Source organism: Electrona antarctica (genome assembly GCF_951216825.1).
Source record: "Electrona antarctica genome assembly, chromosome: 7".
Classification (NCBI taxonomy): domain Eukaryota; kingdom Metazoa; phylum Chordata; class Actinopteri; order Myctophiformes; family Myctophidae; genus Electrona; species Electrona antarctica.
This window is the reverse complement of record NC_136812.1, coordinates 52,786,094-52,808,826: the sequence shown is the minus strand read 5'-3', so window position 1 is coordinate 52,808,826 and position 22,733 is coordinate 52,786,094. Positions and strand designations below refer to the sequence as shown.

The window sequence follows — 22,733 nt, the reverse complement described above, 5'->3', positions numbered from 1 at the left end:
GACGATGCAAATGCTATCGCTTCGGCCTGAAGTGTACACGGTTGTGTGCCTGCAAATGTGAGTAAAATAATTAACAAATAGTAACAAAAAAGATAAAAACAACAAAAAAATATATAAAAATATACAAAAAAATAAAAAAAATAACATTGGGGGAGACAAAGACAGCCTCTACGTGGCCTCCCCTACAAGTAGCTTACAGGTCCAAAAGCCGAAAGTGAAACTAATATCTTTAACGCATCTTTTAGAAAAATGCTCCATCATTAGTTATTTGTTTGCCATTTTGGAAAAGAAAATACATCTACGTCTTCTAGCACTGCTGAAATGCAATATGCACAGTTTACTGTCCTACCACATGTGTCTACATTGGGTGGTCACGTACCTAGACGTCACATCGGAAACATCACCAAGAGAGTGTTTTTTCGTTTAATTCCCATTGTATAGTCATAATATTCAATATTTTTTTATTTTCTAAATTCAGAATTGGATTTCTCATACTCAAGAACATATATTTTGAAGTATAGGCCATCAAAATAGGATTTTAGAGCTCAATATAGCTCAAACACTGTTTAAAACCACCTCGAATGGCGGCCATCTTGAAAAATGGCGTCCATTTAGTTTTTTTCAGCTGGACAACGTACCTTTCTGAAAGAGTAGGTTCTGAAGCACCTGTGTGCCAAATTTGGTGCTTGTATGATCAAGTGAACGATTGTTTCAGTAATCTGCTCCACTACTAGTACATGCAAGTCAAAAACCTCTTCTAAGAGTTCAAAGTACGACAAACAACAAGCAGCAGCTGAATTTGCAGCTTCAAAGGAAGTATTCAACATAATGAAGACACAACATCAACAAGAGGAAGAAATACAAAGACTCGAAGCAGAAGATCAAAAGTTGAAGGCTGAAAGAGAAGTGTTGGAAAGGGAATTTGAAGCAGAAAATGCTAGAAAAAGAGTTCACTTTGCTTCAGAAAGCGCTGCTATACGGATGAAGCTGGAAGAGAAAAGGAAAGAAGTGGAACGGTTGGAGGAACTAAAAAAGCACAACGCAGCACAAGCAAGACTGCAAGTGTATTCAGACAGCGATCACAGTGACGAAGAAGAGCATGTGTCAGCTGCTTCCCCTCAACAAGGCCAGCCAAGATCCCCAGTTGCTCCCTAGCTACCACTCACACTCCACCCTTTAAGTCAACCTTTTCATCCCCCTCAACAAGTACAGCTTTCCCAAACACACTCTGCTCAACAAGCAGCAGCCACTCAAGTCCAGTTCCCAAGTTAAAGTCACCACAACCTCTCCCCCAGGTCTTTCCGTGTTCACCTCAGTTTCCACCCCACAAGTCACTTTTAGTAAAGTTACTGCAAGTCATCAAGCCAACCCCATTCAACCTTGCACACCAAAACCACATGTTAACCAAGCTCCAATCACTCAATCAGCCACAACCACTACCTCTAATAAAGTTTCCAATGACCTTGTGAGAATGCTTGCTGAAGCTATCACAGCAAATCGGATTCCAATACCAGAACCGTCTGTTTTCACAGGAGATCCCCTCAATTATACTGATTGGAAACTTTCTTTCGCAACATTGATTGATCGCAATAACCTGCCAACTCAAGAGAGACTATTCTTCCTGCGCAAGTATGTTGGTGGCTCGGCCAAGAGAGCCATTGAAGGACATTTCCTAGCAGGAACAGAAGCTGCGTATCTTGCTGCATGGAATACACTTGAAGACAGATTTGGTAATCCATTCATAATTGGCAAATCATACCGTGACAAGATCCACTCATGGACCAAAATTGGCACAAAGGACAGTGAAGATCTTCATGATTTTGTGGATTTCCTGAGCAGCGTTGAATCAGCCATGCCCTATGTTCAAGGTTTACAAGCACTCAACGACTGCATGGAGAACCAAAAGATGGCTGCCAAATTACCTGACTGGTTGAGCTCAGGTTGGAATAGAAGAGTCACAAATTTTCAAGATGAACACCACATTTTCCCTGATTTCAGTTACTTCATACGGTTTCTTAACCTTGAGGCTCGAATTGCATGCAATCCTATTACGTCATTACAAGCATTGAAGCCAGCAGAACAAGGAAGATCTAAGCCAACAGAAAGAGACTATAAGTCTCAACAGGATCGCAAGTATCATGCTAACACTTTCACTACTAGCTCAAGTGAGAAGACAAGTATCATGTGCATGTTTTGTAAGAAGCAAGGCCACACTATAGGCCATAAGAATGAAAGTGTCGACCAAGAAAGGTTGGTGGTGAGTCATCATATCATCACAAAGCAAGTTATGCCATTTGACAAGAACCATGTCTCTCACAGGCCTACCACAAAGGAGTCAAGCTGCTTCACTGGGAAAAGGAAGCTCCCTAAAGAAGAAAATAAGTTTATGGTGGGAGAACTGAATGAAGACCCAGAACGGAAAGGAACCCAGGTTCAAACCACAGCAAAGGAGGATCGCCTACAGACATCTTCAGTTTGGATGAAAGTAAGGCCACAGCAAGATACAAGAGTCATGGAAAGAAGCAAAAGACATGAAATAAAGATCCAAGGAAGCTGAAGAAACACGCATGCACATGCACACGTGCGCACAGATCGCACACACACATACAATATGTTTTATTGAGACTGGAGAAAAGTGATGTAAATAAGTTTGTTGACTACAATGTACCCTTTTTCAAGTATCATCAATCATTTATTTGTGTGTGTGTGTGTGTGTGTGTGTGTGTGTGTGTGTGTGTGTGTGTGTGTGTGTGTGTGTGTGTGCAGTCCGGTTGGAGAATGAGTGTGCAGCTCTCTCTCTCTCTCTCTCCACAGCTGGCAGTACAACCCGCTGAGGTAACCAGGGCACGGATGACATTACTCATGGTGCGTTGCTTTTCTGTGCACCACCAGAGCAGCCTGGTTCCGGAAGGACTGGGTGCAGACGACACAGTCCACTCTGGGTGGGTAGGGTCCGACAATCGCCAGGAAAGGAGGAACGCCTGGATGCAGGCCCGCCATATGTATGAAGAGGCTGGGCAGGTTGGGGAAACTCATAAAACACGCGCTGCACCTGACCCGAGGCCCTGCGTGTATTGGTGCCTGGCGCAGGTGCCTCTGCATGGCATAATCTCCCTTCCCACAGACGCATGTATACTTTAGAGCCTGATGGCGTCTATCTTTTTTGTTGGTCTTGGTCGGCATCTTGTCTTGACTCTTCAACTTTACAATTTGCTTCGCTTAAGTTCGTCATGCAAAAAAGGAAGCTCCCTAAAGAAGAAAATAAGTTTATGGTGGGAGAACTGTATAATATGTAAAGCAGAAGAAAGTAAAGTTAAGTACAAGAAATGAAGTAAAGTAAATAGAGAAAAGAAGAGAAAACAAAAGGTTTTTCAAGAAAGACTGAAGGTTCCAAGTCGCCCCCCCCCCCCCCCCCCCCCCCCCCATTCATGTGCAAGCAGGCAAAGTGGTCAGTATTGTATTTGTTTGTGAATCTTATTGTGAAGTTTTATGTATTATCGTGAATGTAATTGTATGAACGTCCAAGTTAATGTTTTGTTTGTCGTCTTGTTTTGTATGTCAGTTCTACGGTGTTTTACAGCATGGTGTTTTAAAAACATGGTGTTGAATAAACAGCAGTAAAAACAATTCTGAGTCTCGTGCGATGGATGGGCGGCACAAACACCATGCAACAGCATAGACTGCAGGACTCCTCCACCATTTACCACGCTATCGTCTGCTACGTTAGTTGACAGAGTAAATTGTTTAAACAGCCAACGCTGGCCACGGCTAATATCGCTAGCCAAACGCTAGCCAAGCACCAGAGCGCTCTCACTGTACACCACACGTCGCTCGCTTAATAATCATTAATTAATTTCTGTATCAATGCGGACATAACGAGGTAAATGTTCATAAGCACACAAATGCTTTTTACACTTTGTGTTGATTTATCTCCAGAGTCCTCAGTCCTGCAGCCCCACAATGGAGAGATCTCATATAACTAACATATAACTAAACTCTCTACAATGCCATATGCCAGTCTAGCCTTAAAATCTACATTTATATGTTATTAAATATATTACTTTAGCACACAATATAGGCTTTTCTAAACCAAGCCCTCATTCAAAAGTTATGTAAGTAAGTAAGTACATTTTATTTATAAAGCACCTTTCGAAACAAAGTTACAAGGTGCTGAACAATTTACACAGTATAAACAATAGAAGCAAATTAAAAACAAGGAACATATCACACAGTTGTGACAATATAATACAGTGTGCAGTGAGCAGAACAAAAACAAACAAGGCAGAACAGAGACATAGGGCTATACAAATGAATGTAGGTTGTCTGTCATTGCATTTTCTGTGAATTAACTCACAGTTTAACCCAGTGATCCTCAGCCATTTTAATTTCAAGGACCCCCAAATTAAATTTATATGAATTAGCTTAGGGTGACAGGGTCCTAGGCCATTTCATTATGATTTTCATCTCTGGACTGGGACCCCATGTTACAGACATGTTTACAATATTTTACAACAGTAGCTACTTATATTTTGTTATTTAAAGCTGTGATTATTTATTTAAGAAGCACTGTTCTGAACCAATGCTCGCCTTGAAATCGCCTTGGAAAATAATAATAATGTAATCATCCTTAACCTTTAAGCTAAAATAATTATGACCGGGGACTTAAAATCATTGTTTTAATTGATGGCCTTCATGCCCTGGCAGTTGGCCTTGTGCCCTCAAAAGGTTGACCACACTAAACGCCAAGTGGCCTTGTCCCTAAAAGGATGAAATTCCAGGCCTGGTGTGAAGTGAGCGGTGGCTCTCAGCGTGATGATGATTTATGATGTATAAAAAGTGTTACAGAATAAAAGGGGGCGCTCACTAACTACATGACGTCATAGGAATTGTATTTTGCCATTGACTTGGCCTGAAAAGTTTATATGGAATAACAAGTTCCGTAAACAGTCCATAGACCTGACATGGAACCCTATGTTTGGGCATGACTGACTCGTGATCTCATTGTGACAAGTGTGAACCCCGCCAAACAGCATAAAAGCAGTGCGTTCTCTGTTTGAGGTTGAGATTGTCGTAGAATCGGGAATCGTAATTGTATCGTAAGCTCAACTAAAACCTTCAAGACGCTTCAGTTGATAACCGTACTCAGTACCCTTGCAGTAGTCACCGAAGCCATCACACCCGATCACAAGAGCAAGCGCTCTGATCGGACGTTACTACTGCAACGCCGGGCACTGAGCCCAATCAATAATCAATAATTTTCCTACCAAAACGGCAACAAGGATGGACCGCAAACTCAACGGCATGAAGGAGAGGATCCGCTCCATCACCGGGGAGAACGTCAAGGGCTTCCTCATGAGGAACCTCTTCGTTCTGTTCACCATCGCCGCGGTCATCGTGGGCGTGATCCTGGGATTCTCGCTGCGCCCGCTGAACCTCACGGCGATGCAGATCAAGTACTTCTCCTTCCCCGGGGAGATGCTGATGAGGCTGCTGCGCATGGTGATGATACCCCTGGTGGTCTCCAGCCTGGTGACGGGCATCGCCTCTCTGGACAGCACGGCGTCAGGCAAGATGGGCATGCGCGCCGTGGCCTACTACATGGTGACCACCCTCCTGGCCGTCTTCCTGGGCATCGTCCTGGTCGTGATCATCAAGCCGGGCACGGTGGCGGGCGACGACGACGGCCCCAAGATCTCTGGCGGCGGCATGGAGCCCGTGCACGCCGCCGACGCCATCCTGGACCTCATCCGGAACATGATCCCCCCCAACGTGGTGGAGGCCTGCTTCAAGCAGTACAAGACGGCGTACAAGAAGGTCGTCACCGCCGTGAACGTGACCGAGGGCAACGTCACCGTGCTGAAGAGCGTGGAGGAGCTGGTGCCCGTGGCGTCGTCCTCGTCCGGCGTCAACGTCCTGGGCCTGGTGGTGTTCTCCCTGTGCCTCGGGGTGGTTATCAGCAAGATGAAGCAGCAGGGCAAGGTGCTCCTGGACGTCTTCAACTGCCTCAACGACGCCATCATGATGCTGGTCGCCGCCATCATCTGGTACGCGCCCGTGGGCATCCTGTTCCTGATCGCGGGCAAGATCATGGAGATGAACGACCTGTCGGCGATGGGGACTCAGCTCGGGATGTACACGCTGACTGTCATCGTGGGCTTGCTCATCCACGGCATGTTTGTGCTGCCGCTGCTGTTTTTCGCCGTGACCAGGAAGAACCCGTACGTCTTCATCGGAGGACTGCTCCAGGCGCTCCTCACCGCGCTGGGCACCTCCTCCAGCTCCGCCACCCTGCCGATCACCTTCCGTTGTCTGGAGGAGAACAACCGCGTGGACAAGCGGGTGACACGCTTCGTCCTCCCCGTGGGCGCCACCATCAACATGGACGGCACTGCTCTCTACGAGGCCGTGGCGGCCATTTTCATCGCTCAGGTCTATAACATGGACCTCGACTTTGGCCAGATCATCACCATCAGTCTGACAGCAACCCTCGCCAGCATCGGAGCGGCAGGCATCCCTCAGGCTGGGCTGATTACCATGGTGATCGTGTTGGCGTCGGTGGGACTGCCAATGGAGGGCATATCGCTGATCCTCATCGTGGACTGGTTCCTGGACCGCGTGCGTACCACCGTCAACGTGCTGGGCGACTCTCTGGGCGCGGGCATCGTGGAGCATCTGTCCCGCGCGGAACTACGAAACGGAGATACCGAACTGGGCAACCCCGTCATCGAGGAGAACGGAGAAACACTGCTACCGACTCGTGTGTAAAATGACTAAAAAGAAAAATGGCTGCCAAACGCAGCAAAAGTGAGACCATCACGTGAGAGCCAAAGGCCCGGATACCATTTCCGAAGATGAAGACTGCATTGGTTCAGAACTTGGTGAAGTTGCAAAGCTGCTGATAGCAGTGTCTGAATAGGGCTCATGTATTTGCTGTACTGAACTGTGTCTGTACAACTAATCTAAGGGTTCATTGGCATGACACTTTGCATGCACATTCCCCAGCAGGCCTAGAAGAACCTCCACCCCGTTTTTCCAATGGTAGGACTAATCTAGCCTTTGTGGGGAAGGTGAACCTGGGACTTGTGTATCCGAAAGGCGCATACTTTACCAGTCGGCTAAAGAGCAGCAATGCAGCACCCTATAGCCTACAGTCGACCCCCTACCTGGAAGTGCTTACCTGGAAGCCGAGGAATGGACGGAGGAACCCACACTCAATTATGCACGACTAGATTTGCTTTTCTTTTTTTCCTCTCTCTCTCTGGTCAAACCATGCCCTTTTACGCCTACAGATTTTGTTAAGAACTCGCATAAATCGGCACATATCTCTGGAGTCATGTGATCAAATTTTTCTCAGTCTAATTTGTCACATTCCAACGTGAACGTAGTGTCCAATCTAGCCCAAACTTGAACTTTTTTAGTAGACCAGTTGAGAAACAATGTTCCTGATCGTGGGCAAGATAATGGAGATGAATGAGGTGTGGTGTACAGGGAGTGTGCATGCAACGTTTCAAGCCAGTCGGTCCAGTCGGTGTCTGATATTAGACACACAGACAAAAATACAAAGCAAGAACATTGTTATGGCTCCGGCCCATCGGGCCTGGAGGAGATCATCGCACATTGAGGGGACTCTTAAGTCTAAACAACGCAAAATAAATTTCAACTCGAGCACAAATATTGATGTTTTCCTTTAAAAACAAAACAAAAAATATATAAAAAATCACACCCGTGTGAACTGAGTGGTGTAAGGTTTTATATAGCATGATCAGCTGTGGTCTGACGTAATGAAATCACACCCGGATGTGATTTCACAACTGGCTTTTTCTGTGCAGAGAAAATGACCATGGTTGCTACGGTCATCCAGTTCACCCGGGTGTGATTTAATTACGTCAGAAATTATTTTGAACATAGCAACCATGCTCATTTTTTTCTGCACACAAAAGCCAGTTGTAGGAGTGGTTTACACCACTCAAAAATAGGGACAATTTATAGAAAAAAAACCCACTACTGTGACAATATTATCCACTACTTGAGACACCTCTTTGAAGACTATTCACAGTATGTATTTTTCCCCCCACTAACTCTAATGTAACTATCATTGGGTTGCTCCTAAAATCAGATGTGAAAGAGAGATCAAAGAGTATAGCCCATCATTGATCCTGTCTCCATTGCAATGTTCTTTTTTTTTTTAAATATAATTATAATTTTGTTTGGATGCATTACTTTGGTTCGATAGGCTAATCATTGCATCGTTGCTGTGGTTGTTTTTTTTAGTTTTTTTTTTTACCATTGCTATTGAACACACTTCACGCCTGGTGGTTAAAACAAATAGAACCAATGGAAAGTATTAAAAAGTGCTCCGGCGAAAACCTCCTAACTCCATTGGACCCTCAAAATCAAACCAGCTAACTCCACCCATTCACCCATCTTTTTTTTTCCTATAAATGAGTACTACTGAACACCCTTATGTCTGTTGGTTGGAAAAAAAAATGGAACCAATGAAAAGTATTAGATATAGCTGCAAGCAGCGATAAGACGGGACCTAGCAATAAGCCCTTTTAGGCTGCTCAACAGTGCCACTTCTGGGTACCCAGCGGTATTGCAGCTGTTCTTACCCCAAACATACATACAGCCATACAGACACGTACAAACTTATCTTCAACTGGGATTTCAGATAATGGTCCATAGATTGTGTAGAACATTCCACGCAAATTGCAAAAAAAAAAAAAAAAAGTCAAGTCAAGGAAAATAAATCTGGTTTAAGCATGTTTCTGCTTAAAATGGCGGAAAATCTGAGGGTGGAGTTTACTCGTCAAAGTGAGAGATGTGTTCCCCATGAGTCAAGGCACATGGCTTTTGGCCAAACAAGGCATGAGTTATGTCTGTTCAAAGTTTCATATTCAAATGATTGCTATAGTGCCCCCCTTTGACCAATTGGAGTAAGACTTCCAATGCTATTTGGCATGACCTACCATACTGTAAACATGTGACGCTGCATGCTGTGTATTAGAGGCAGAAGAAGAATTTTCATGAAACTGCAATTTTCATTGGCTCACTTTCATTTGTCCACTTAAAAAAAGTATTGTAGACATTTCCATGCGTTTTGATCAAAAACCCCGGGAGGAGATATAACTGTTTTTCATATAGGCCTAATTCAAAATTGTGGGTGATCTAAAGGTCAGAGGTCAAAAGTCAGAACACGAAAGTTTTATTGCTGACGGTCAAACGGTTCATGAGCTATGCCTGTTCAATGCAATTTCAATTTAGTGCTATAGTGCCACCCTTTGGCCAATGGTTGTGGGCTTTGCGTTTGGCATAGCCCTCTACCATATTGGCAAGTTTTGTGAAAGATTTTTTTTGGTGGAAGAATAAGGGACCAAAAGTCCCTTCACAAATGTGATGAGGTCAGCACATTTGGGCACATTTGGGCAAGTGGCTATGGCCGAATTTAGCCCAAGGAGTATTTTCGAGCAAAACTAATGCTTGGAATGGATTCAGCATCATGAAAACCACCTAGTTTGACATGTCACATGCTACTTAAAGTATAATGAAATTTATTTGACCTGGATGACAAAGATGCAAGGTTTCACATGGGCATAGGTATTGCATACGTTTTTGGCAGCTTTTACATTCCCTCATAGCTTTTCACCCACCTCCAAAGATTACCATATTAGCAGTCCATGGCCAGCTGTCTAAAAGATTTGGAATAAGCGCAAGACCTCAGCATGTGTGATCTTTTCACTTTGGAGACCAATACTTGCTAGGTTTATGAGGGAAAACGTGATTGCGTGGTTGCCTAGAAATACTCTCAGAAGAATAATAATAAATCATGTTTCAGTAAAAATTATCAGAAATATTTGTCCAAAGGCCAAAACACTTAAGAAAGCGATCACAAACATTCAGCAACTACAAACATCATAACGCTTACAAATTATTATATTGTATTGCCCCCAATGGTTATGTGATGTTCACATCAAAACTATTTGGTGAAAGGGCCACAAAGAACAGTGGTCTTCTGGAACTTCTGATTCCTGGTGATCAAATCTTAGCAGACCGTGGGTTCACCATCTCAGATGTGTTGCCTCCAGGGGTGACTCTGGCTCTCCCAGCTTTTACTCGCGGCCTCAAAGAACTTCCTGGGCATGAAGTTGTGGCAACACGGCTCTTAGCAAATGTCAGAATCCATGTTGAGCGTGCAATTAGAAGGTTCAAAGGTTTTAAAATGGTCAGTTATGTAATTCAAGGTAGTCTAAAACATGTTGATGACATTGTGAGTATTTGTGCTGGGATATGTAATTTACAACGTAAGTTAATTCAGACTGAAACTGAGCAACAAGAAACATCTGATATTGAGGAAGAAGAGGAATGTGATTTGGATGAGGATGTAAGCCTAGATGAGCATGACATGACTTGATCCTCTTTACCCCATCGAGGGGCATAGGGCGTCCACCAGAGCACCAAATTTGACATAGGCGTTCCACACCACAACAGGGAGTGCAGTGCTCGTCCTTGAGTCGGTGGCATGCACCGTTGTCCAGAAACACCACAAAAGGCTCTGGTCAGGCTCTGCCAGTGGACCTAATGAGGCCAAGTCCCCTCACCTGTGCAATTTCCAGCCTCAACCTCAACCAATTGATTGACATGACAATCCCACACCTGCCAATTGATTACTTAACCAGTCCACTTTTCACAGTCTGTCTGTCTGCCTGTGTCTGAAGAGTGCAAACTGATACAGAGATCTCCATGTGTGAAATGGGTGCTATGACAACCGATATTGCATACTACAGCGATCTCCATATACAGTATGGGCACAAAAGGGACACAGACAGATAGCTAAAACAGGTGCTATGACAACGGGTATTATTAGGTTCCAAAGTTGCATCATTCCCAAGTAGGCCGGTGGCCAACGGGCACGTACAGGTCTAGTACTATTTTATTTGCTGATGGTTTAATGACAAAGACATGACAAAAACGTCACTAACACACTTTTAGAGCATAGCTGTAGTCGCCATGAGGATATAACTATAGATAGATGAAACAAAAAAACACACGTGTGTGAAGTGAGGGGCACTCTCTTCATCATACTGTACATCACATTCCATGCTCAGCCAAATCACCTGAGCACATTCCGTGCTACAAACACATTCCATGCTCATACACACAAAGCTGTGCATAGGAGTGGCTAGCAATGGAAATATGTCAGTGTATTGTGTTTATATCTTTGATGTGTTAGCTCAGTGGAGGGCCTGCATCTCATGTACTTTTTTGTCATCTAAATTGATCGTTGAATTAATCAATTTGTAACTGTATAATATGATGGATGAAAAAGACTAGGCCTAGTCCAATTTGAAGATACAGGACGTAGTGTGAGGTGCTTATGAAATGCTTATAAAATTTGAATGTTATTCATGTTAGTCCTAATATAATATATATTTAAAAAGCAAGTCTCTTGCACATCGAAAGGCGACAGTTGCGTCAAACAAGGGTCTGACACTGACGAAAAATTTAATAAAAGTTCAGCCAGAACTATCTACTCAAACGTCACCAGAGATGCTACGCAGAAGAGAAGCCCTTTCACTGTGACCGATGTGGGAAAAAGTTCAGCATGAGCAGCAATCTCATATGTCATCAGAGATTTCACAGTGAAAGTGAACTGTGGCCAGTGTGGGAAAAGTTTCAGCCGGAGCAGTCAACTCAAAAGTCACCAGAGATTCTATACAGGAGAGAAGCCATACCATTGCGACGAATGTGGGAAAAGGTTCAGAACAACCGGTAATCTCAAAAGTCACCAGGTAATTCACACAGGAGAGAAGCCCTACAACTGTGACCAATGTGGTAAAAGGTTCACCACAAACAGTAATCTCAAAATTCACCAGAGGATTCACACAGGAGAGAAGCCCTTCCAGTGCAGCGAATGTGGGGCAAGCTTCCATCTTCTAAATACGTTCAAGTACCATCAGATAATTCACATACAGGGATGATTTCTTTTCCACCATATAAAACTACCACAAACAAAAATCTAAGACGAATCCAGTATAAACTATTGACAAGAATGTACTACCCTAGAGATAAGATTAATACGTTTGATCCCACATCCTCCAAACAGTTGCACACGAATGGTAGCCTGGCTAATAAGCCAGACTCAAATCACACTGTCGTGTGGTATTTGAGTCTGGAGATGCTGTGTATGGATCTTGTTCCCCGGGGGGCGGGTTCAAACATATGAAACCACAGAATGTAAGCTTTCATATGATGTATTGTTCATTTAAATTGGAAAATATTTGATGAATATATGACCCTTTGAAACTTGTTAAACAAAAAAAAACTAAGTAGAGAAATTGCCTTGACAAGATTTCAATGTTTTAGCACCTCTGAGCTGAGAGGAGTGGGTATCACAATAGCTACTTTTCTCCACCCCTAATGGCTTGCATAATCACTCCCCTGTCAACTGACACTTACTTACAAGTAGGCTGTGGAAAGGTACTCACATTTTTTACTTAAGTTAAAGTATCAATACTGCAATATATAAATATAGGACTGAAGTGGTTAGTGTATGCTATGTAATACTCATCTAATTCTACAAAATAACTAGTAACTAACATTTTCAAATAAATGTAGTGGAGTAAAAGTGCAATGTTGCAAAACTGCAAGTAGACTACAATTTATTCCATGAAGTTACTTGTGGTTGCTGAGTAGGCTAATACAACCCACATTTGCAAACCTGGTTCTCACTTCATCAGCAGGTCTGATGAAACAAACCTGCTTTTAATTGCTACATTTACAGTAAAAACAGTACAATTGTATCTGTATGTGGCAGCTGGACATCAATTCACAAGGACAAAATGCACAAAGGGAATAATAAAGTAATCTAGCTAACATAGTCGTCTACTTCTTCTTCGCTTTTATGAAGAACACTGCGTCTGCGTCGTCCGTTCCAACGTCCTGGTCCTCTGGCATCGGGTGAACCTCCAACCTTATCAGCTTGAAGCCGTTCTCCTTCAGGCTGCTGCACAGCTCCGACGCCTCGATGGGAAACACGTCGATCTTCACCCCGGAACCCCCCATGTAGTACCTGGAGGGGTGATACGAAAACATCACAGCCATACGATACGTATCACCAATGCATGCATGGTTGACAATGCGATACATGGACGATATTAGTTCATTATGGCGATATACTAGCCTGACACTCTCTGACAGTCTGAATTTTCATTTTCTTTCACTTCATTATTCAGACTTAAAGCCCTTCCCATGGCAGCAGTTTCTGGGATGGGCGTTGTCAAAGTGGCAGTCTTTGGCGGGAAAGCAGATGACGTTGTTGTCAATCATGTGGCTATGGCTAACCCGGTTGCTAACCAAACAAACACAGTCAACGAGCGCTACTAGCATGTAAACAAAAGCGGTAAAATATGTCGGATGATGACGTTTATAAAACATGTCGTTTCTGTAAAGAAACTATTTGGTCAATTTAATAGCCAGATTGATACGGTTGCCAGTCACCACAGTGGGGGGAGCCATGTTTGTTGTTTGACGCTGCCGAGTGACGGGGCTGATGGCCAATCAGCTGCTGCATATTTGTTTTAATGGTAGCGATTCAGGGCTCGAGCCAGGCTAGTGATATACGATTCAATGACCTACAATCGAGGTAGTACTTACAATTTACAATTTAGGCATTTAGCAGACGCTCTTAATCCAGAGCGATTTACAGTAAGCAAGAACAACACATTGTAATACATCAAATACATAAGAAATAGTCATCATGAATCACAACATCTGTCTAACAGTGGAATATCTGTACAATGGAACTGGGTATACACTATAGAGTGCTATGTCTACATGAAACAATCAATGTAATTAGTACTTCATTCCCAGCGTCCCGATGAGCAGTATGTGTCCACCGGATCGCAGGAGGCTCCCGATGTTTGCCAGGGCTCTGGTTGGTTGGTTGGTTGGTTGGTTGGTTGGTTGGTAGGTAGGTAGGTAGATAGATAGGTAGGTAGATAGATAGATAGATAGATAGATAGATAGATAGATAGATAGATAGATAGATAGATAGATAGATAGATAGATAGATAGATACTTTATTAATCCTGAAGGAAATGTGTTTGGTCCAACAGCTCCAGTGCAATACATACATACAGAATAACAGAGAAGCCTGATGAACATAAAAACAATAGCTATAAGTTAAAAAGCTATAACTTAACACCCGACTACTTGAACAATGGGCTGTATGGAGGTGTGAAGTTCACTCCCGTGGGGGAGAAAGGGTGACAGGGGTCAGTTTGACCGAAAACGAACAGGCAGAGATGGCATAAGTATCGGTAGCCTATGCCTAAATTCATATTTAGAAAATGTTTCAGATGGGGAAAAAAAAACAACAACAAAGATTTGAATCGATTATTTTGGAAAAGTCATGGAAGGGGATCCTTCTGAGAGCTTCATGGGCAAAGATAATCAACTTCACAGACACTCAAGTGTTAATAACCTGGTGAATGTCACAGGTGTGTTAATAACAGGTGTGTTAATAGAAGGTGTGTTAATAACCTGGTGAAGGTCACAGGTGTGTTAATAACCTTACTTTGTGAATTGGTCCAGGTCGAAGCTGACGCTCTCCAGACAGAAGCAGGACACCAGGCAGTCTGCGCCGGCCGGGGGGATCGGGGAGTCGGGGCCTAGCGGCTGCGGGCTGTGCACGTCCACGGGGAGAACGTCGGAGACCACCGCTCGGAGCCGGGCCGCTTTCTCTGCCACCGCCGACGAGCTAAGAACAACAACGACGGTAACAATACAATAATATACAATTACCGGTACAATACAAACTAACTTTACGAATACAATACAGGCGCCTGAGGGCAAGGTCAAAGGCAAGGTGAGTTTGAATGGACAGGTGGGCCTGTTGAGAACTCTAGTTTTCGCCGGTTGCCGGGCGCGGCTGCACTAATAACTTTGGGGCAGGCTTGTCTAGAGTTTGAATGGACAGGTATCAGTTAAAACGGAGACATCGAAGAGGAAGGATGGATGTGGAAGGATCAAAATATGGATACTTCACAACTATACAAAATAGAAAGGTAGGTGTTGCCAGAAGTTGAGAACCAATAAACGTCCTCAGTAGGGTCCTCAGACGCTCTGTTCTAGGCAGGTATATAAAGGTAGAAAAGTGGGCAGATACACATAATCACTGATAATCACATCGCCCAATTTGGGATTGAACTTGGCAACAGCCTACCCTAGTGTGTACGAGTACGCACGCACGCGCGCGCACACGGCCCCTTTAAGAAAACCCATAGCTGATAAACCCTATCTACACCACTGCTGCCAGTCACAATGTGGCAGGGTCTCAATTTGAACCCTGATGCCTGCCAGTCACAATATGGAACTCAATTTACAATTTAGGCATTTAGCAGACGCTCTTTAGCATTAATGAATCCCTCGATCGCGTACTGCCAGGGATTTATCGCGCGTAACACTTACTTTGAAGTGCCAAATATCCTTAATTCCATGTTCCTGTGACAAACTGCTGTGTGTGGTGTCTTCACCGGTTGTTGTTCTCTCGGTCGATGGTGCATAAAGCCGACCGTGAGTATCACAGCGCCTGCTACAGGCCGTTGAAAACGCTTGTCTGGCCCAGAAACTGCCCCTAAATGTCGTATCTGAGATACAGGGCTTGGAGGGCAGGGCTTAGGATGGAAGTGGATGCGCACGCATCTTCAAAATGGCCGCGCCATTGTGTGTTTTGTGTCGCAGAGTAATGTTTGTGGTAGCAACATCAGCTAGCCATCGAAACCGATCAAAAAGCGATTAAACAATTCGAACACGAGAAATTTGCGTTTGGCGGAGCAGTTAGAAAGAGTAGGTTCTCGTGTTCCATGTGTTCGGCAGGCAGCCGGTTAATCCAGAGCGATTTACAGTAAGCAAGAAGAAAAAAACATGGTAATACATAAAAACATAAAAAATAGTCATCATGAATCATAAGTAAGCTTAAGAACAGTGGAATATCTAAGGAAACTATATGTGTATACACTATAGTGCTATGTATACGTAAAGTGCTATTTAAATTACATAAATTGAGCCTATGCATACGCCTGTAGAAGGTCGAGGCTAGGGCACGTACTACCGCAAGTGCTATGGGCTGTGGGATGCCTGAAAAGTCATGGAAATGAGGGACTGTCCCACTCCCACGCAAAAGGGGACATCTGGTCACCCTACCTACCCTACCCCACGCATCCCTCCAGCTTGCAGACATATTGAAGGAAGGATAATGCAGGAGAATGCAGGATAACCTACCCCACACGTCCCTCCAGCTTGCAGACATATTGAAGGAAGGGAGTCCAGTCCAGGCTGCATTCCTCCGGGTTCTGGAGCCATCGTTTCAGCTCAGCCCGGTTCACATCCAGAAAGTCGCTGAGGATTACCTTGCCGAACACCTAATAAATGAATAATACATTGTATAATTTGTAAAATGCATACATTTGAAACAAATCTCAAAGTCAAGAGAAAAATAAAAAATCACACCCGTGTGAACTGAGTGGTGCAAGGTCTTATATAGCCTGATCAGCTGTGGTCTGACGTAATGCCAGTGACCATAGTAACCATGCTCATTTTTTGTGGGGCCACGTACAGGTACACACAAACACGGATACACACAAAGCTGGTTATTGGAGTGGTTTGCACCACTCAAAAAGCAGACTAAGCAGGATAATGAATGCATGTTAACCCATTTAGACCTGAGGACGCATGTGTGTCATATTATAGCTTTAAACCCATTTTGGACGGGAACCCCTTTTGGTGTTATAACTAAGCATTATGTCTTACTTTAGCTATTGGAAAATAGCAGATCTACAAGCTCATAGCGCGCCACAGAGTGGCGCGCTATGAACTTGTAGGTCTGCTATTTTTGAAAAATCGTAAAAATGCGGCACAAATCTTGGAATATATATTCTTTCAGAGCGAACGTTTTTTTTATTTCGACGTCAGGCCTGAATGGGTTAAGTCTCTGCACGTCCCTGAGCATAGCGGCCCAGGACGTCATGTTTAAACAATCAAGACAATTAGAGGCGATCAAGAAATAAATGTAATCATCCATACTGGCACAAACATGTCGGTCTAAAAGTGTATTGATACCTGCCAACCAGCGCTGCCCGGGTAAATTAAATTACGCTTACATTACGGTACACATATTAACCAGTTAACAGTTCCTTTAATATTATTGTATTGGTTCAAAAGTTCAATTGCCTTGCGTCTGTTATAAAAGTACTGTATTTGAAGGCCCTAGTAAAAGATACTTGTTCTGTTCAGATTTTATTGTCTCCCGTCTAACAGAAAATGCTCGATAGTGGTCTCGATAAGCCTGATCGATAAGGTGCTCGTTATCAATAAAAATGTACGAGCGTCATCCTTAGTGGTCAGTAGTGGTTACCTATACTACCAGTGGTGGAAAAAGTACTCAATTGTTTTACTTAAGTAAAGGTACCAATACTGCAATTTAGAACGGAGTACGGAATTGAAAATGTACTTGAGTAAAAGTACAAAAGTATCAGCATCCAAATGTACTTAAAGTACTAAAAGTAAAAGTACTCATTGTGCACAATGTGCACAATGAGTACTGTGCCATTTCAAGTTCAAAATGTGTACAAAATCTATTGAAAATAGCAGATCTACACAATGCGTCGAGCTTGTAGATCGGCAATTTTCAAATGGCCGAAATGTATAGGGTTGAAGTGGTTAATGTATGTTTTCTAATCAAAATTAAAATCTCTAAAGTAACTAGTAACTAAAGTTTTCAAATAATTGTAGTGGAGTAAAAGTAAAACTTTTCGGCTCCGAGATGTAGTGGAGTAGAAGTAAAAGTACTGGAAATTGGAAATACTCAAGTACAATTTTGAGGTATTTGTACTTTACTTAAAGGGGCATTCCACTCATTTTCAACATTTTACTATGTCATTAATATACCTTAGAGCTGTTGTGTGGAAATAATAAAAAAGTCCCCCTATTCTGTGTTTCCTAGAACTGGAGGTCTGAAAAAAACCATTAACATGGTGAAACACATCTTGATGATGTCATCAAGATGTGTTTCACCATGTTAATGATTTTTTTGTTAATGATTTTTCTAGGAAACACAGAACAGATGGACTTTTTAATTATTTCCACACAACACCTCTAAGGTATATTAATGACATAGTAAAATGTCGAAAATGAGTGGTATTCCCCTTTAAGTACACTACTTAAGTAAAAAATACTTAGTTACTTTCCACCACTGTATAGTACACACATCTAAAAGGTTATAAAAGCACACAGGGCATTAATAAGTCCATTTAGGCTCGTTAAAAAGGAAGCTCTTTAGTCCGGTTTGTAAAAGCCTGTAGACTGTGGTGCTCTCAGGTGGTCTGGGAGGGCATTCATTCCACAGCTGAGGAGCAGCTGAGCAGAAAGCCCGTTCGGTCCCCCATAGTGCGGGCATGAGTCTTTTTGCCTTTACCTCGCAGCCGCTCAGCACCTGGTACAGCGTGGGCCCCGAGCCCACATCTACCAACACCTCACTGCCGATGTCACCTAGATTCAAGAAACATACGGAGAACAACTTTATTATACAGGTATTTATTTACAATTCATAATTTAGGCATTTAGCAGACGCTCTTAATCCAGAGTGATTTACAGTAAGCAAGAACAACACATGGTAATTCATCATTTATCAGACGCTCTTAATCCAGAGCGATTTACAGTAAGCAGAGATTAAAATAGGGTGCATTTTTGCATCCCAAAACGCAGTTAATAGTTAAGGAACGCAAATAAACAACGACCTCTGCATCCACGGAATGCACTACTGTACTACTGTACTGTTTTTATTCTAGTTTATTTTGCCAGCTTTAGTTATACTAATCATTTCTTCTTCTGTTTTCTACATGCATATAACCACATTATAACCATTATAAAATGAAACGGGAGTTAAATGCTGCAATTTGTAAAAATGGCAAAATATGACTCCTAACGTTGTTGAAGTGGGACTCATAAAATGTCCCTGGGACTCATCTAAAAGACCATCCCTGCATCCCGGGACTCATTACATTGAAAACCTATTCACATCATGCGTAAGCAAGAACAACACATGGTAATACATCAAATACATTAAAAAAAATAGTCATCAAGAATCATACGTGAACAGTGGAAGCAAGTTCTACAGGCTATTTGAACTGTGCTCTGCTCTGCCTTCCTTTACAGTTCTGTCTATACTTCTGGGCGACTGACATCCACAGTTTATTTGATCTCATTTTATTACCTGCTTCGAACAATAAGGTGATAATTTGTCATCAACATTGAGAGGCATGCATATAAACCAGGATGGTAACAGAAGATATTAAAGTGGGCCATGAAATAGAAACAGGACTATCATGAAGTTCCTCTGTGTGACTGCAGACAACCGACAAAATGTCAAAAAATGTCTAAGGGTGCACTCACACGGTTCATGCAATTCTCTGTGCTCGTTGGGTGTTGTGTCATGGCCGCCCAGCGGCCCAATGCATTTCCAATGGAGCACAGAGAATTGCATGAAAGGTGTGAGCTCAGCCTAAGGCTGAGCTCACACCTTTCATGCAATTCTCTGCTCGTTGGGTGCTCGTTGGGTAGTGTCATGGCCGCCCAATGTATTTCCAATGGAGGTCACATGGTTTGACCCAACATTGTGTTGTGTGAGGGGGAGGGGCGCAGTCGTGCGCCCCTCCCCCTCACACAACACAATGTTGGGTCAAACCATGTGACCTCCATTGGCAATGCATTGGGCGGCCATGACACAACACAACATGCATCCAACGAGCACCCAACGAGCAGAGAATTGCATGAAAGGTGTGAGCTCAGCCTAAGGCTGAGCTCACACCTTTAATGCAATTCTCGTGCTCGTTGGATGCATGTTGTGTAGTGTCATGGCCGCCCAATGTATTTCCAATGGAGGTCACATGGTTTGACACAACATTGTGTTGTGTGAGGGGGAGGGGTGCATTCGCTGCGCCCCTCCCCCTCACACAACACAATGTTGTGTCAAACCATGTGACCTCCATTGGAAATACATTGGGCGGCCATGACACAACACAGCATTGATCCAACGAGCACGAGAATTGCATTAAAGGTGTGAGCTCAGCCTAAGACATTTAGACAAAATATAACCTACTGTGAGGCTCACCTAACTGTGCTACTACAGGGAAAACATGCACATGCACACATGATACTATTTTAAAACAAGCACATGTGATACTACTCCTTGTTTGCTCTTTCTTGCACTCCAAACGTTTTCATGTCAAGGACCCCCTAATTGACACTAATTAGCCCTGCGGACCCCCATTTGAAAAGGTATGCCAGGGACCCGGGATTCTCATCCCATTAAATTTCAAGGACCCCCGGTTTAAAATAGAAAGGAGAGGTCGCACAGCTCGTAGTCACGATGCCAAAAATAGTTTTTACTGGGCTACCAACGTTGCCTTCTTCAGGGTAGCAGTGATTCTCAACCTGTTTAATGTCAATCGAGGACACCCAGTTTGACATGCATTAGTCTACGGACCCCCATTTAACCCCCATTTAATGCGTGTCTATCTCTGGGACCCCCATATATATTGTAAAATCAATGTTAATTTAACAAATGGAACCAAATGGACCCGCATTTGTACACTCTGTTAGTAACCAAATGGACCCTTATGGGTTTGTAACTCTATCATTTAGCTGGAGACCCCCTGGAACTCCCTCAAGGACCCCATGGGGGTATGAATGTTGTAAGTGTCATGGACGCCCCAATGCATTTCCAATGGAAGTCACATGGTTTGATACAACATTTTGGACTACAAGCTGTTGTATGGCTTTCGGCTGTGTTTCGAATTTTTCCAACGTTTCGGCAACAAGTTGCCTTCTTCAGGGAATGACATACAAGGAGTTACACCAGATATTTATAAAGATGGTTGCTGGCAACAATAACTTTATTTGTACATTATATAGAACAATATGCAAAATGCAAAAAACGACATCAAAATGTAATGGGTCAGTCAATAGAAAAATATGTAATTATGTATAGAACTGCTTAACAGTGAGAAGCCTACATTAAAAACATATAGAGTATAGAATACAAAAAATAGTCTCATAGACAGTATGCAACCCAGATCCTGTTCCCTGGTTGCATGACCAATAAAAGGAGGGGTAAGTACACCAGCAAACTATTACACTTTTACTCCACTACAATCATTTGAAAACGTTAGTTACTAGTTACTTTGGAGATTTAAATTTTGATTAGAAAACATACATTAACCACTTCAACCCTATACTGTACATTTCGGCCATTTGAAAATAGCCGATCTGCATTGTGAGCTTGTTGATCTGCTATTTTCAATAGATTTTGTACACATTTTTTTACTTACTTTTAGTACTTTAAGTACATTTTGATGCTGATACTTTTGTACTTTTACTCAAGTACATTTTCAATTCCATACTTTTACTTGTAACAAAGTAGTTTTAAATTGCAGTATTGGTACTTTTACTTAAAGGACCACTTCACCACTTTTCAACCTATAGGTCCTCACTAATAATCATGAAAAAATGGCGCAATTCTTTTCTACGCGGTCTGCGTCTCATAGGAGGGCTGTGGGCAGTTCAGAAACCGTCCTCCAGTGACATCATCGATGGGGAATACAAGCTAATAGAAACGGCAGGCTTTCTAGTCCTGAAAAGTTGCAATGCGAAAATGGAAGCCATCGTTCTGACGATAATGAAAACTTTTTTGTAAAAAAATATTGTTTAAAAAAATATCTGCCTAATGATGATGTCACTGGAGGACGGTTTCTGAACTGCCCACAGCCCTCCTATGAGACACAGACCACAGAAAAACCGTGCCATTTTATCATGATTATTAGTGAGGACCTATTATGTGAAGATAGGTTGAAAAGTGGTGAAGTGGTCCTTTAAGTAAAACAATTGAGTTATGTTTCCACCACTGGTGCAGCTAGACCACCTCACCTTCGGTGAAAGCTCGGTGCAGACACCTCAGCTTCCAGGGCACAATGGAGTCCTCTCGTGTGAAGTCGGCGCGTGGCGGAGTGTAGTTGTACTGCAGATACGCCACGGGGTCGAATCCCTGGTAGGAGGCGGCCATTCTCTCCACGGCGGTCGTCTTTCCATCAATCTCCGCCATCGCTTTCCAATATCTCTGTCTCTCTGTCTCTGTGTGTCTTCTGACAGCTATAGCTGCTGCAACTTCAGGTATACAGGTCAGCTCCCCTCTTTGCCTTTGGACTATATACTGAGTGTGTGTGTGCGTGTGCGTGTGCGTGTGTGTGTGTGTGTGTGTGTGGGCGTGCCTGCCTGCCTTTGCTTTGGGTAAGCAACCTTTATTGACAAAAGAGCATGTGAGATGGAGGATGACTGATTGAAGCAGTCACACCGGGCCTGAGTCAAACTAGAACTGGACTACAAAGCTACAAACTTTACCCATTAGACCTGAGGCCGATTCTAATAAAAAACAATTTAGACCTGAGGCCGATTCTAATAAAAATGGCTTCTAAATCCTAACAGTTTTCTAGGTGTTAGTGCGCGCGGGCGTGCCTTCCTTGCCGTTGCTTCAGGGCTGTAGTCAGATAGCACTGAATAAACATTAGACTAAACTGTTTGCAAGGGACTGGTGGACAAGAGATCCAGTATGAACAAAAGACAAGCCATTTTACACTTGGTTGCATGCTGAAAATGGCAAATCTACAAGCTCACAATGCGTT

At 43.2% G+C, this 22,733-nt stretch overlaps 1 protein-coding gene and 1 pseudogene across 2 annotated transcripts; one reads left to right on the top strand and one right to left on the bottom strand.

Moving 5' to 3' along the window:
* Positions 1 to 5,280: 5,280 nt before the first annotated feature.
* On the top strand, positions 5,281 to 6,808 carry LOC306926345 (excitatory amino acid transporter 1-like; annotated as a pseudogene). Its single transcript has one exon. The product of its transcript is annotated as an excitatory amino acid transporter 1-like (transcript).
* Positions 6,809 to 12,882: 6,074 nt separating this feature from the next.
* LOC306926344 (phenylethanolamine N-methyltransferase-like) lies at positions 12,883 to 22,156 on the bottom strand (the record flags this gene model as incomplete). Its single annotated transcript, XM_079505608.1, has 6 exons — positions 12,883 to 13,069; positions 13,859 to 13,930; positions 14,576 to 14,758; positions 16,282 to 16,421; positions 18,473 to 18,546; positions 21,982 to 22,156. The coding sequence occupies 6 exons, from the start codon at positions 22,154 to 22,156 to the stop codon at positions 12,883 to 12,885; spliced, it is 831 nt and encodes a 276-aa protein (XP_079361734.1).
* Positions 22,157 to 22,733: the final 577 nt, after the last annotated feature.